Source organism: Ascaphus truei, chromosome 2 (assembly GCF_040206685.1).
Source record: "Ascaphus truei isolate aAscTru1 chromosome 2, aAscTru1.hap1, whole genome shotgun sequence".
NCBI classification, from domain to species: Eukaryota; Metazoa; Chordata; class Amphibia; order Anura; family Ascaphidae; genus Ascaphus; species Ascaphus truei.
In genome coordinates this window covers 160,789,566-160,804,706 of record NC_134484.1, presented here as the reverse complement: position 1 = coordinate 160,804,706, position 15,141 = coordinate 160,789,566, and the positions used below count along the sequence as shown (strand labels likewise).

General features: G+C 45.7%; 1 protein-coding gene across 4 annotated transcripts in view; it reads right to left on the bottom strand.

Annotated features, from left to right (window-relative positions):
- C2H18orf63 (chromosome 2 C18orf63 homolog) overlaps positions 1-15,141 on the bottom strand; it is a 78,227-nt gene that overhangs the window by 42,157 nt on the left and 20,929 nt on the right. For all 4 annotated transcript variants that reach the window (XM_075585469.1, XM_075585468.1, XM_075585472.1 and 1 more), the window contains exons 5-6: positions 5,816-5,872; positions 474-585 (exon numbers count right to left, since the gene is read on the bottom strand). In XM_075585469.1, coding sequence (XP_075441584.1) covers positions 474-585; positions 5,816-5,872 — 169 coding nt within the window. The remainder of the gene's footprint in view (positions 1-473; positions 586-5,815; positions 5,873-15,141) is intronic.

Genomic DNA, 15,141 nt, shown 5'->3' with positions numbered 1-15,141 from the left:
AAAAAAGTCCAAAACAGCTTCCTGTGAGTTGCTTTGCTGCCTATCTACTTTTTTAAGCCAGACTTGGTTGTTTAGGCGGCCTGGTGCTGCACTCTGAAACTTTAAGAAATATTCCTGGCACAAAGGGGTAGGAATACTAGACATAATGGCGGTGCTATGCTATTAAACACCTTACAGCCCACTCACAAATGGTCTGCAAGGTGTTTTCTGATACTAGAATGCGAGTTATGGCATAACGCTACTTGGTAAATATGGGTGAAAGTGTGTTCTCACACACATTCCTGCAACCAGAATCTGAGGGTCTCAAGTTTATAGACTGTATTTTACTTTACTAATCGAAGCCCTTTTGAGGATGTGCATGCACTCCTGATTTCTGTCTTCACTGTATTCTGGAATCAGTTTGTCACTTTTCACCTACTATAACTGTACTGTTTGTTCGGTACAACCTAAGTATATAGAGCAGATTAAGTTACCTTGAATGAGAAGATGACCTGCCTTATTCCAGTGTGGAGAAAGTCGTGCTAACAGTGTGTATGACAGACAAGTTTGAAGCTTAGCTGGGGTCACTCGTTCAGGGGCCTCCATCTAAAAAAAACACTTGAATTAAGGAAGGAAAAAAGCCATGAAGTGATTTAATCAATTTCTAAAAGTGACATTAAAGCATGTTTTTTTTTTTAATGAATCGCATGTGTAAGTATTTGTTCAACAAATATTGAACTAATTCATCATTACTCTCAAGACATTCAGTTGGCCCTTTTCTAATTGTTATTCAACTCTCAAACACGGTGTTAACAATGGGGTAAATGCTTCATTAGTAAAAATGGGAAAGCCCGAGCAGTGCTTACTGAGTGTTCACAATTATGTGACGGTAGGGGCAGCGTGGCCTGGTATAGAGGTCAAGCCTGATTGTTGCGCCTACTAATCAAACTGGCAACCCAGCCAAAGGGTTAACTGTCCCTCTCAGAGTTGGAAAATGGCTGCCAGTCCTGGTAATAGTTAAACCAAGTTATACATCTCTGGCACTGTGATGTTTCATATGTTAAACCGTATCTGTGTGCCTAGGCTAGGAACAATGGCTAGTGTCAGGCACACAATGATTCAGAGAGTTATCCTTTGTGTGGGGCCACTTGTAGAGGTCTAGGACATTTGGCTGCGGCCAAAATAGTCATTGGCGCTCTGCCACCAGAACAACTTGCCGCCATTCTCCTTGTCCCCAGCTGCAGATCTCCTGATCTTCGTCGGCATTTGTGAGCACAGTCGCACTTCTCCGCAGCTGCCAGCATTTGTGAGCGCGCCCGTGCATGCACCCAGCCTGACATTTTTACATTTCTCATGGGAAATTTAAAAATGTGTCCTGGCTGGGCGCACACCCGGGAAAATAAAGGGAAAATTAGCACCGCTCAAGTGGTACATACATGTACACACTAACCCCCCAAAATAAACAGAACAAATATTGTGCCAGAGTGGTGCTACAAGGAAAAACAAACACAAAAAGACAAAAAGAACGAAGTTTGCATTAAGCAGGGGTGCGCACTTTTGAAGCTGTGCCCCCGTCTGCTCCCTTCACTGCTCGTGCCCCCCATTTGGCGCCGCGTTGCCATAGCGACACGTCACACCAGCCATCTGAACCTCGGTAAGTTCAGTTGCAGAGGCCTCACGCGATCCCCCGGCATTTAATTTCAATGCCTTGAGGAAGAGCGCTGGGCCTCTGCAACTGCCCGCGTCCCCCCAGAAAAATCCTGCGTCCCCTCGTTTGCACAACCCTGCATTGGAGCAGTGTTTCCCAACTCCAGTCTTCAAGGACCCTAACAGTCCAGGTTTTAAGGCCATCCCTGCTTGAGCACAGGTGGTTCCGGCAAAACGATTGAGCCACCTGTGCTAATGTGAGGATATTCTTAAAACCTGCACTGTTAGCGGTACCTGAGGACTGGAGTTAGGAAACACTGCTCTAATGCAGGGGTGTGCAAACTGGGGGGCAATGGATTTTTTGTCTTTGCTGCCCATGAAGTAGCCATGCATCTGGTTGAATGTGCCTTTAGTGCTTCTGGAGGTTGTCCGCCTTGCATCATGCAAGACTTTTGATGGCGGTCGTGATCTATCGACAGAGTAGCCTTTGTAACTGCTTGTCCTTTTCTTTGCCCTACGGCAGGAAAGAACAGACAGTCCGATTTTCTGACCGGTCTGTCCTGGCTATATATATATATACACAACATCTTAAAACATCCAATAAATATAATAAAAGTTGCTCTTTAACATTTGCTGGTTTTCGGACAAGAAGATGGAAGGATCATTTCTGGGTTTAAATGAATAAATTATACCACATCTGGCAAAAACTAAAGTACTGGCCTGGGTATTACTTTATCCTGATGGAACACCAAGAATGGTTCCTTTCTTGATAGAGCTTGAAGTTCACTTATTCTACAAGCTGACATAACTACTATCAACAAAATCGTTTTTCACGTTAAGTTCGTAAGTGAGACCTGCTTGAGAGATTCAAATTGTGCCTTTGTGAGTGAGTGTAGAACTAGAACCAAATCCCACAGAGGGAGTAGCACTCTAACTTGAGGTTTTATTCTGCAAATTGCCTGGAAAAAACGTGATATTAAGTCCAGTGTGGCCAACTGTTTTCCCAGTAACACTGATAAAGCTGACACTTCAACTTTCAAGGAGCTGGTGCTAAGACCTAGGTCAAGTTCCTTCTGCAAGAATTCCAATAATCGATAGAATTGATGGATTTAAGTAGTCGATATTTTCAATACTGCACCACTGATAAAAACGCTGCCATTGTCTATGGCAGGTTTTGGAGGTAGTGGCCTTTCTTGCCTGCATTTAAGTTTTTACGACTTTTTTTTGCTAGGCCCTTCCTGTGTAACATTCTCCACTCAACCTTCATGCCCTTAAAGACAGGCTCTGTGGATCAGGATGATAAATCGGTCCCTGTGATAGGAGATGAGGAGGTATCGGTAATTCGCATGGATGGTCTTTTACCATGCTGACAAACAAGGGGAACCATGCTCTGCGTGGCAAAAACGCTATGATTGTCACTATCTCTATCCTGTCTTTGATGATCTTGCCGAGTACAACTGGTGTTAGGGATACTGGAAGGAAGATGTATGCTAGTTGGAACTTGTAACCGAATGAGAGAACGTCTATGTAGAAAGCATCTGGGTGAGCAACCCTTGAACAGAAGGTTACCAGCATTGCGTTTTCAGCTGTTGCCATCAGATCTATCTGTGGTATGCCCCACTTTTGAGTAATCTGGCAAAATATGTCGTCTGTGACCATTCTTCTGGCGAGACTGTTCGCCATCTTTGAAAGTATTTAAACATCATGGTATACATATTGCTGGAAGGCAATGTAGATGTTTTTCTGCCCATTTGAAGATAGGCCCAGTATATTCTAGTAATAAGGAGCGCTTTGTTTTTCCTTGTTTCTTTAAGTACGTTACAGTAGTGATGTTGCCTATCAATACAAAATGGAGGGTACATAGAAGTGTATACTCCAAAATAAATCTTAGTTGCACACCACCTGTGTAAAACATAGCATTTAATCAATCAATTAAAACATGTATCACTGTAGAGTTAAACAGTAATTAAAAAGTAATTGGTTCATGAGGGGGGCAGAGAGAAAATGTGGAGTAAGCACAGATACTGGGTATGTGATTAATGCTTACTAGATGTATATAATGGAATAATCTTAATATACAGGTAAGTAAAGATATAATTGGACTTATGAGGACAAACCTACTCATTGAGTGCTCTGTCCTTTATTTAATATATACTCCAAAATCAGTGAACCAAACGCTTAATAAAGCTTCTGTGGCGATGGTACTGTAGCTGGCAGCAGGCGGACCTAGGCAGCAAGTAGTCTACATAAATCTTAAATTAAGATGAATACAATTGTAGCTATAAAAGTATAACGCAATGGCAATTGCCAGGTTTGCTACAAAGTATGCCGTAGCTGGCAGAATGTGAGGCAGTATAGCTAACAGCCCCCGCGTTTACTGTACAGTGCAGCCAATAGCAAGGAGTATTGCCACAAGTGAAAGATAGGATCACAGTGAACAAAGCAACAATAGTCGGCTGAGGAGGGGGTGCTGATCACTGACCTCACTTAGATATCCCACTTGCTAAGCCCTAAACTACTGGGTGGTCCACCCGTTCCCCCTAACACAGACCCATAGCGGCGTCTGCTGACGTCACGTTACGTGCCCCACACACATTTCCCTCCTGTTACGGAGCTTTGTCAGGGGCAGTGATCCTATCCTTCCCTTGCGTTATACTTTTATTTCTACAATTTAGTTATCTTAAGTAAAAATCTTAACTATTCAGTCATGTCACTAAGACTATCCATTTTACATTCATCTATTTGGTGCAGTACTCTAGTTGATCATCAATTCCTTCTGCTTTTTTCAAGTGATGTGATGTTGTCTGACCTGATCTGTAAGCTTCTGCCTTCTATTTCTTGCTTGCATTACTGCTCTTATCTCCATTATGTTTGTTGAAACATATTTCTGTATAACTGGCCATTTTCCTTGTGCCGAGTAAGGACCAAGTTGAGCCCCCCAACGTGAACCACTTGCATCTGTGGTCAGCACAATCCAATCTTGGTCTAACAGAGTTTGCCCACGTCTTACATTTTCTTCCTGTCCCACTAGATCAGTGAATCTTTTAACCGACTTAATAATCGGATTCTTTGATGTGGATCTCTTCTTACTTTGTCCCACTGACACAGGATATTGAATTGAAGCTTATATAGTGAAAGAAAGGACACCAATTATTTTCATACAATGTAGAGCGTCTATGTGACACCCGTTTCTGATGGATTTGATATCTTTTGTGAGACTTTGTCTTTTGTCGTTGGGAAGCACAACATCCCCTTTTGACGTGCAGAATTGAACTCACAGGAACCTTAGGTTTTGAGAGGGGATGAAATTACTTTTGTCTTTGTTTCTTACCCACCCATGTGCTTTTAGAAAATCCATCACCCTTGCAAGATGTTGCAAAAACAAACTTCTGTCCTGTGCCTTTATGAATATATCGTCCAGTTCTTGAGTAGACTGTTTAATCTTTCTTTTAAGGCTAAAGAAGTTTCCTTCTTTCTTGGGCCTCACAAAGTTGTTTCTTTCAGGGCACTGTCTGAAATTCCAGAAAATAGCCTCAGGTGACTATGCTGATCACTCGTATGTCTGTCACTTACTGCGTCCAAGCGTCTTGGAAATAATGGATTCTGCCCCCGACCCGACGATTGGACTGCTCATTTAAAAAAAAAAAAAAAAGTGCTTGCCCTGCTCAACAGTAGTAATTTATGGTATATACTGTAACTTAGTACTGTGAAATATGGGTGCTACCTGCGCAAGGTAAGTATTGACCAATACTAAAAGGGAGATATTTATACTCACATATAACAATTCGCCCCAAAAAGTTGTGTCGTTGGTGCACACCAAAATTGATGACTTAACTTTTTTACTTTTAATGATCAAAATAAATGGTTATAGAATACGACGCTGTGTCATAGTGCAGAGAACAAAAAAATAAAGGTTGCTAAATAAGTTAAAAGCCAGGAAGATGTCATGGTGTGTTGTGTCCCCTTAAAAGGCTAAAAACTACAGAAGCAGACAGGATTTAATATCTGTTCTGTCAGCCAAAGAGTTAATACTGAGATGCTTAGGAAAGTTAGATAATATACAATAATTTGTACAGAAACATTCTGTAAAGTAATCACAATGTACAAAAAACTTTAGTAATTATATATTGAAAACAATACACTGAGTTATCACATTAGGTGCCTCAAGGCAAAATCGGCAAAAACTTACTTTAGCTCCATGTTTTTCTGCAACAGCTTGAACTTTGCCAGTTTTGTAAAATGATATCTAAATGTACAATAAAACTGTATAAACAAACAGACATTTCAATTTTAAAAAGAAAATGTTAAGTTCAAATAAATTAATCAAATGGGTTACTAAATTATATGCATTTTAATACGCTTCCGTGTTGTAGTGTAGACGCTATGACCTCCCCACAATTTTCAAGGATACATATGAAATGTTAAAACAAAAATAAAAAAAGTGAATGTTGCAATTGAAATTGGTACAGTTAGTTGAAACTAAACAAAAGAGAAAGGCAACACACATGAGACTTTAAAGAACAAAGTAAACAATTGTATTCAGTTATAAAGCAAAAATAAAAACATGTCCAAAACAACAAACCCCTTCCCTGCTTCTTCAGAGGGTTAGTGCTGAAACGAATAAATGAGTAAGTGATATACTGGCATGTCTTTTCAACACACCATGTTAATGTGTTTAAAAGTTGGAATTAACTATAATGTTTAAGATAACAGTAAAGCCTGTGTATGCCAAATATTTGACAGAATGGTATATACAGTAGTATGCATGTAATGTACTGTCCACTGAGTATCTACCTCATTTGCCTCCAAAAATCTATCATATACTGCCCTCAGGGCAATTCATTTGCACCCTTGATCGGAACATACGGGCAGTAATTGGTATATAGTTTTTTTTAACACATTCCCTGTAATATTCCTGAGTATTAATGGCTAAACTAAGCCAGATGTTTACCAGTATTTAACTGTCCAGGATGTTGGCAAGAAAACCAGAACACGTGTGAGGGACTTTTTCCTCAATCTTAAAAATGATTTGCATGTACTTCTTGCTGAGAGTTATGATTATGACTTCCAGTGGGCAGGCCTTGGTAATGGCCACATTTCAGTTGAGCTCCTCATCAGCCTCCCCTAAATATCCCTGGAAAAGGAGGGACACTACTCTAAATCAGCCCAAAAAAGGCAGGAGGGGAGAGGGATAAGAAGGCAGACAAGCGGACTGAGTAAATAGCAATTAGCAGCTCTCTGCCGCAGAGAATTCACAGAGAGTTGGATCGGGCACGCAGGGAGTCAAGATGGCACCAAAGTGAGGGAGGAATGAAGAGGACATACCAAGCCGCACAATAGATCCCGCGACTGTCACGCTGTGCCCACCACAAACTAGACGAGACCCACGGTACTGAGGTGGGAAGAGAGTAAACACCACCGACAGGCACGGGAATCTGATCTGGAGTGTGCGTAGTTGCTCGCGCCGGGTCAGGAGCAGGGAGGGTAGAGGAGTAGTGAATACTTGCTGAGTTGAGGGTAATAGAAGTACGGAACGTTGGAGGTACTAGTCGCTGGGGTTGGTGTTGGAGAAGGTAGAATAGTCGAGGTCCGAGAGCCGAGTTCAGGTTGGAGAGTTGCGGAGGGTCAAGGATAGCCAAGGTCGGGGTTCCAGAGAGGTGATGGTCCAAAGGCAAGCCAAGGTCGGTACACGGGAGATCAGACAAGGCAGGATATGTAGGAGACAAGAGAGGTAATCACAGGAACAGGCAGCTTATGCTCAGCCAATGTGCCAGTGGCACTGCTGAGCCAAAATTGGTAAGACAGTCTAATAGGAGCAAGAGGTGGAACCAGGGCGTGTTCGTGCGGAGCCTGTGATAGGCTATGGTAAGGAAGCCAGGTGAAAGTGCTGAGGCAATCAGTGCCTGTTGCCACGGAGCTTGGGTGCGTGGCGTGCGCCGCGCACAGGGAGTGTGCGCTGTGATCTGGAGGCGGTAACTCCCGCTGTGACCTTAGCCCGCATGCGCCCGCGCGAGGACGCTGTCCGGCGCTAGGAGCCGCGTGCATGCGCGGAAGCAGGAGTGCGCGTGGGAGCGCGCGAGTGCTGGGCTCCATCAGCGTCCGTCAGGACAGGTAGGGGAGTAGTGCACCTGCGTGTGAAGGTGTGTGGCACCTGGCTCCTGACAGTACCCCCCCCTTCAGGAGCGACCTCCGGGCGACTCAGATAAGGTTTGAGGATGAAACTTCTGGTGGAACTTGTTGAGAAGGACAGGAGCATGGATGTGATTATGAGGGATCCAGGATCGTTCCTCAGGCCCGTATCCCTTACAGTGAACGAGGAATTGTAGAGTTCTTCTGGAAATGCTAGAATCAATAATGGACTGAACCTCGTATTCTTGTTGACCGTGACGAGTTGCGGATTGGAGTGGAGGATGAAGAATCTGGGAAATGGGTACTCGGAAATGCAGGATTGAGGAGAGATACGTGAAGACCGAGGGAATCTTCATCGCGGGTGGAATTTGTAGGCGGAAAGCTAACGGATTGATCTTCTCCACAATGGGGTATGGCCCCAGGTATCTGGGTGCTAGCTTGAGGGTAGGCACTATGAGTCGAATGTTCTTCGAAGAAAGCCATACCTTGTCCCCAGGTTTAAATTCAGGAGTCCCATGGCGGTGGCTATCGGCCTGACATTTCTGTCTAGAGATGGCCGTCTTAAGGTTCTCCTGGATTCCTCTCCAGGATCTTTGTAAGGACAAGAACCATTCATCAGCCGCTGGAACATCGGAGGGTGAGGTGTCGATGGGGAGTCGGGATGGATGGAACCCAAAGTTGATGAAGAATGGTGAATTTTGAGTGGATTCATTCCGTAGGGAATTGTGAGCGAATTCAGCCCAGGGCAGGAGGTCCACCCAATCGTCCTGTGTATCCGCAATGAAACAGCGTAGGTACTGCTCCAGCGTCTGGTTGGTTCTCTCTGTCTGCCCATCAGACTGTGGGTAATACCCGGAGGAAAAATGAAGGGAGATGCCTAGTCTTTGGGAAAACGCACGCCCGAATTTGGAAATAAATTGGGGACCCCGATCAGACACGATGGTTAATGAAACACCATGAAGGCGAAAGACCTCTTGGACAAAAATATCAGCAAGGGAAGAAGAGTTCGGTAAACCTTTGTTCCTCTCAAAGTGAGATTGCTTCGAAAATCGGTCGACGATTACAAGAATGGTATTCATACCCTTGGAGATGGGTAACTCTACAATAAAGTCCATAGCCAAATGGTTCCATGGGCGATCGGGAATGGGAAGGGGGTGTAGAAATCCTTGGGGTCTGCTACGGGGTGTCTTGTTGCGGGAACAAGTCAGACAAGCCTTGACGAATTCTTCAACGTCTGAATTAATCCTTGGCCACCAAAAAGTTTGAGTGATAAGGTCGGCTGTCCTCTTGGCCCCTGGGTGTCCGGCGGATTTAACAGAGTGACCCCATTCCAGAATCCTCCTGCGGAAGCGAGGTGCGGCAAAGAGGCAACCATCAGGAACCTGTAGACCCTCCGGGATGTTGGCCTGATCTTCAAGAATTTTGTCCAGCACGTTGAAGGTATTAGCAGCAAGAATACATTTAGCAGGAAGGATGGTCTCCAGTTTAACCTCTGGCTTATCCTCGATACTGAACTGGCGGGAAAGTGCGTCGGCCTTCAAATTTTTAGATCCTGGTATAAACTAAATAATATAATTAAAGAGGGGAAAAAAAGTGACCATCTAGCTTGACGAGCTCCTAGACACTGGGCAGTTTCAATATAGAGAAGGTTTTTGTGATCGGTAAGGATGGCAATAGGTGTCTCTGTACCCTCAAGCAAGCGTCTCCACTCCTCCAGAGCGAGCTTGATGGCCAGTAACTCACGGTTGCCGACGTCATAGTTCTGTTGGGCTGTGGAAATTTTTTTTTTTTTAAAGCGCAGGGGTGGAGTTTGGCCTGGGGAGACTTCCTCTGGGATAAGGTGGCTCCAGCTCCAATGTCAGAAGCGTCCACCTCGAGAGTAAATGGGAGACTGGTGTCTGGATGAGTTAAGATGGGTGCCGAAAGGAAGGCCTCTTTAAGGCGCTTGAAGGATTGAGTGGCTGTAGGCGGCCAAGAGGAAGTACCTGCCCCTTTTTTAGTAAGGGCAACAATGGGAGCGACAATGGACGAAAAGTTCCTGATAGATCTCCTATAATAGTTGGCAAAACCCAGGAATCTTTGAATGGCCTTGAGAGACGTCGGAATGGGCCAATCCAAGACCGCTTTGAGTTTGGCGGGATCCATGGCAAAACTAGCGTCCGAGATAATGTACCCAAGAAATTATGTAGAACTTCGGGGGAATTGACATTTCTCCACGTTGGCATACAAATGGTTCTCACGGAGGCGAACTAGTACCTGCTTGACATGTTTGATGTGCTCTGGGAGAATATCGTTGAGATACAAGATTAGGAAGTGATTGAGAAAGTCTCTGAAAATCTCGTTAACAAAATCTTGAAAAACCGCTGGAGCATTGCAAAGGCCGAACGGCAAGTATTCATAGTGGCCGTCTCGTGTGTTGAATGCCATTTTCCACTCTTCGCCCGCCCGGATACTCACAAAATTGTAAGCGACCCGAAGATCAAGCTTGGTGAATATAGTTGCTACCTGTAAGCGGTCAAACAGTTCTGAGATTAAAGGTAGGGGATACCGATTTTTGAGAGTAATCTTGTTCAAACCTCTATAAAAATCGATGCAAGGACGGAGGGTGCCATCTTTCTTTTCACACAAAAGAAGCCTGCACCGGCAAGGGAAGAAGATTTGCGTATGAACCCTTTTTTTAGGTTCTCCTGTATGTAGTCAGACATGGCTCTGGGAGAGAAAGTGGGTATGATCTCCCTCGGGGGAGAGTGGAACCTGGCTGAAGGACAATAGGACAATCAAAGGATTGGTGTGGGAGTAATGCTTCGGACTTGACTTTGTCAAAGACGTCACGGAAACTCCAGTAGACCTCAGGTAAGGAGGTCTGCTCCACAACGGGTGTCGTCAGGCTGCAGATTTGCTGCATCGAGGGAGCGCAGGATGTGGCACACTGGGTGTTCCAAGTGATGGGCTTCTCGTCGGTCCAGTTGATGAGAGGATTGTAGCGCTGAAGCCACGGAAGCCCCAGGATAATCTCTACGGAGGGCGAGTGGATGACGTTGAGAGAAATCCTCTCCATATGGATCCCGTCAATAAAGAGACAGTTCAATGGTCTGCAGGACGATAAAGGCCAGTTGGAGTGGCCTACCGTTGATGGCCTCTAAGCCCACAGGATTCTTCCTCTTGGTGAGGGGAATGTTGTTCTTCTGGGCGAATACTCGATCTATGAAGTTGCCCCCGGATCCGGAATCGATGAAAGCCACAGCTGGGATGCAGGAAGTCCCGGTACTCAGAGAAACAGGAATAAGGATCCTACTAGGGAGGATCTTTTCTTTCTTTTCAGGGAAACGAGAGTGTTCCCAATGAGACTTCCCGGGGACTCACTGGGAGCTGGTGTTTCCCGACTTGAGGGGACAGCAAAGAGCCTGGTGTCCAGGGTTGCCCAGTAGAGACATAGACCGGTGGAGCTGTTTCTCGGTGTCGTGAATGTTCTGCTCTGCGCTCCTGGAGGTGCTGGTCCATGCAAATACAGAGCACAATGAGCTCCTCCAAAATCGGATGGACATTCTTGAGCAGCCAGTTCGTCCTTGAGCGACTCCGAAAGACCTTGCCAGAAGGCAGAGTACAGGGCCCCGTTATTCCAATCCATCTCAGAAGCGATGGTACGAAATTCAAGAGCGTACCTGGCCACTGGGCGATTCCCTTGGGTGATGTGAAAGAGGGAAGAGGCAGCCGTCACTCTACGCTCAGGAGTGTTGAAGACCAGACGAAATTCCTTGGCAAATCGTCCGATATCTTGTGTGAGGTCGGTCCTCTGCTCCCAGATGGGGGAAGCCCAGGCCAAGGCATCATCTGTGAGAAGGGAGACAATGCAGGCAATTTTGGACCTTGCGGAAGGAAAACGGGCGGGGGTCATCTCGAATTGGATAAAACATTGGTTTAGGAACCCACGACATTCCAAGGGGTCTCCAGAAAAATCGGTTAAGTGTCGGGAGTCGGGGTTCAGATGACGAAGCACCTACTGGTGATTCAATGGGAGGAATCACAGGAGTGGGAGCGGAAATGTTCTGCACCTAAACCGTAAGACATCCTGCTGCAGAGAATCCATGCGGCGGCTGGACTGATCCAAAAAAAATTCCAATTTGGAAAACATGGTGGCATGCGACGCCAGGATGTTTCCCACCTCATAGGGGGTCTATGTCTGTGGGGCTGAGCATACTGTCACGCTGTGCCCACCACAAACTAGACGAGACCCTCGGTACTGAGGTGGGAATAGAGTAAACACCACCCACAGGCACAGGAATCTGATCTGGAGTGTGCGTAGTTGCTCGCGCCGGGTCAGGAGCAGGGAGGGTAGAGGGTAGTGAATACTTGCCGAGTTGAGGGTAATAGAATTACGGAACGTTGGAGGTACTAGTCGCTGGGTCGGTGCTGGAGAAGGTGGAATAGTCGAGGTTCGAGAGCAGAGTTCAGGTTGGAGAGTTGCGGAGGGTCGAGGATAGCCAAGGTCGGGGTACCAGAGAGGCGGTGGTCCAAAGGCAAGCCAAGGTCGGTATACAGGAGATCAAACAAGACAAGGCAGGATATCTAGGAGACAAGCAAGGTAAGCACAGGAACAGGAAGCTTATGCTCAGCCAATGTGCCAGTGGCACTGCTGAGCCTAAATAGGTAAGACAGCCCAATAGGAGCAAGAGGCGGAACCAGGGCGTGTTCGTGCAGAGCCTGTGAAGGGCTATGGTAAGGAAGCCAGGTGAGAGTGCTGAGGCAATCAGTGCCTGTTGCCACGGAGCTTGGGTGCGTGGCGCGCGCTGTGCACAGGGAGTGTGCGCCGTGATCCGGAGGCGGAAACTCTCGCGGTAACCTCAGCCCGCATGCGCCCGCGCGAGGACGCCATCCGCCGCGAGGAGCCGCGCGCTTGCGCGGAAGAAGCGGGAGTGCGCGTGGGAGCGCGGGAGTGCTGGGCTCCATCAGCAGCCGTCAGGGCAGGTAGGGGATGAAGTGGCCTTTATACTTGCTACGAAACTAGTTGGAATTTTACTTTTATTGGTCTACTAGTACCCTTAGTATTTTATCACTTTGCTGCGTGGGAGGCAGAGCTGACCTTGATCGGTGACACTGTCCCTCTACCAGCTACTCCTAAACAGAGCTTGGGATTTATCTACCTGGATTACGTGGAAGCCTAAAGGGAACCCTCCGCTTCTAAAAGAGCCCAGCAGATGAAAGCACAGCCTGATATGACTGCAGATTCCTAACATTGGGTGATCCGCTGCAGCCTTCTCCTGTTGTCCTGATACCTGAGTGGTAACAACTGTCATAGTTACAGTTACATGCCTGTTTTACCTTTATCTGATGTACGCAGAACCTTGAATTACTTTTTAATATAAATTGTTCATTCTTACTTCACCATGAGCGTTGTGTGCTGTTTTGTGTTTTGTTTAGATTCAGGGGATTAGTGCGCCTGCGTTTAAAGGTGCGTGGCACCTGGCTCCTGACAGTGCCAAACCCACAAATGCACCTAAACCCAGTAGCCAGCAGGACCCCGTGCTGAAGCGCAAAAACAGGTGGACCCGACGAAGCACTCATGAGCTGCAGAGACAGGATCGGCAGAAACGGCGGGTGAGGTGCGAAAAACAGGTAGACACCACTGCATCCCGGTTTGAGCGCAGCATCACTGAAACACACAGCGTCTGGGGAGAGAGGCAGAAGTCGGTTGGGGAGAGACCCAGAGAGGACTGTCCTCCTGCGCTTTAGGTAGCCGGCACTATCTGCTGTGCTGCTCGGTGGCGGAGCTGTCGGACTGGTTGCCGAGGGGGGAGACAGGTGGTGCAGGCTGGGGAGTAGTGCTCAAGAAAGTGGAGGCACACTAATAATACCAATAAAAAAAAAACAGAGCCCAAGAGAACCATAGAACAGATAGCTGACACACACGCAGTCGCTCGCCTGTTTTCCCGCCCTGTTACCTGGTTTGCTCTCATTTTGAGCCGATACAGTGCGGGCTGTAAAAGGCCCATCACTCGGCCCCCACCCGCCCTCAAAAATAAAGAACTATACAAGTTATAATCGCAAATATAAGTTCAATAACTAGTCAACATTACAAGCACAGCCACAACAAATACTTAGAACCCACGTCCCACCTAAACAAGGAAACAGAATACACATATGTAAGCAGTGGCGGGCAAAAAGGCAACCGAAACACAATCAAAAGATGGATACATTTGTAAATAAAGCAGGCACCATCAAGAGCAAACAAAAAGACAAGGAAACCAAGAAAAAAAACTTGAGAGGTACTAAAGCTAATCTCCCCTCTATTTGAGGAAAAAATATCAGATCTTAAAAATATATAATGCAGGAGACGTTAGCACAGCTCTACTCACACAGGCACAGATTGGAGGAGGTGGAGAGCAGAATTCTGGGATGTGTAACAGAAATCCAGCAACTACAACACAAATTAGAAACCCTAACTAAAACCATAACAACCATAGAGGAAAAACTAGATAAGTTGGAGAACAGAAGCCGTAGAAACAACCTGCGTATTATAGGAATACAAGAATCTGTGAGAGGGAAAGATCTCATGCAGTTGCTCTTCAAATGTCTGCCGCTGGCATTGAAAATGTCAAGCACAGCAGAACATCTGAAAATAGAAAGGGCACACAAAAAATCAGACCTGCATTACGAAGGTAATAAATAGTGCAAAAAGGGGATGGAATTTTCCCCATTATGCAAAGAACTATAACAGAAAAGCAAAACTGAGACATGGAAGGCTCCAAGACTTTTCTATTTGAGTCACCAGAAAAGGCGCAAGCACATTTCAAAATGATGCCAAACTCACGACAGAAAGAACCCTGAATCAAACAAGAGAGAAATCTGACAGGTTTGGGTTGCCAGATGCTAGTAATGTTATCCTCGATGGCAAGAAGCCACAGAAGACGTGGCACAAAGTGTTCAGTTACAGTCTGTTGCTTTTTTTTTAGGTTGAATAACGCAAGTGTTTATGAAAAAAAATTAACCAAAACCAAGACTCCTATTTTAGACTCCAGAACACTAGACACCTGGAAGTGACCGCTTGCTGAGAAGGCTCACCTCCAATGAAAAACAAAACAAAGAATTCACCCTCGCAGAAGCGATCAGATAAATGCAGCAACAAGAAAAGGCTGAAACAGACACAGACAATTCCCAGATCCAGGAAACCACCTTGAGATTGTTTATCTGGAAAGTTGGAGGCCTAAATTCACCAATGAAGAGAGATACTTTCCCGCAGGTAATGTTCCTCCAGGAAACACATCTTCTAAGTGAAGATACCAAAAGGCTCAGAGCACCGTGGATCAAAGAAGTGATTGCAGAACCATATACAATTAATCAAAGAGGAACTGCAATATTAATAAATAAAAAAGTGAACTATACCCTCCA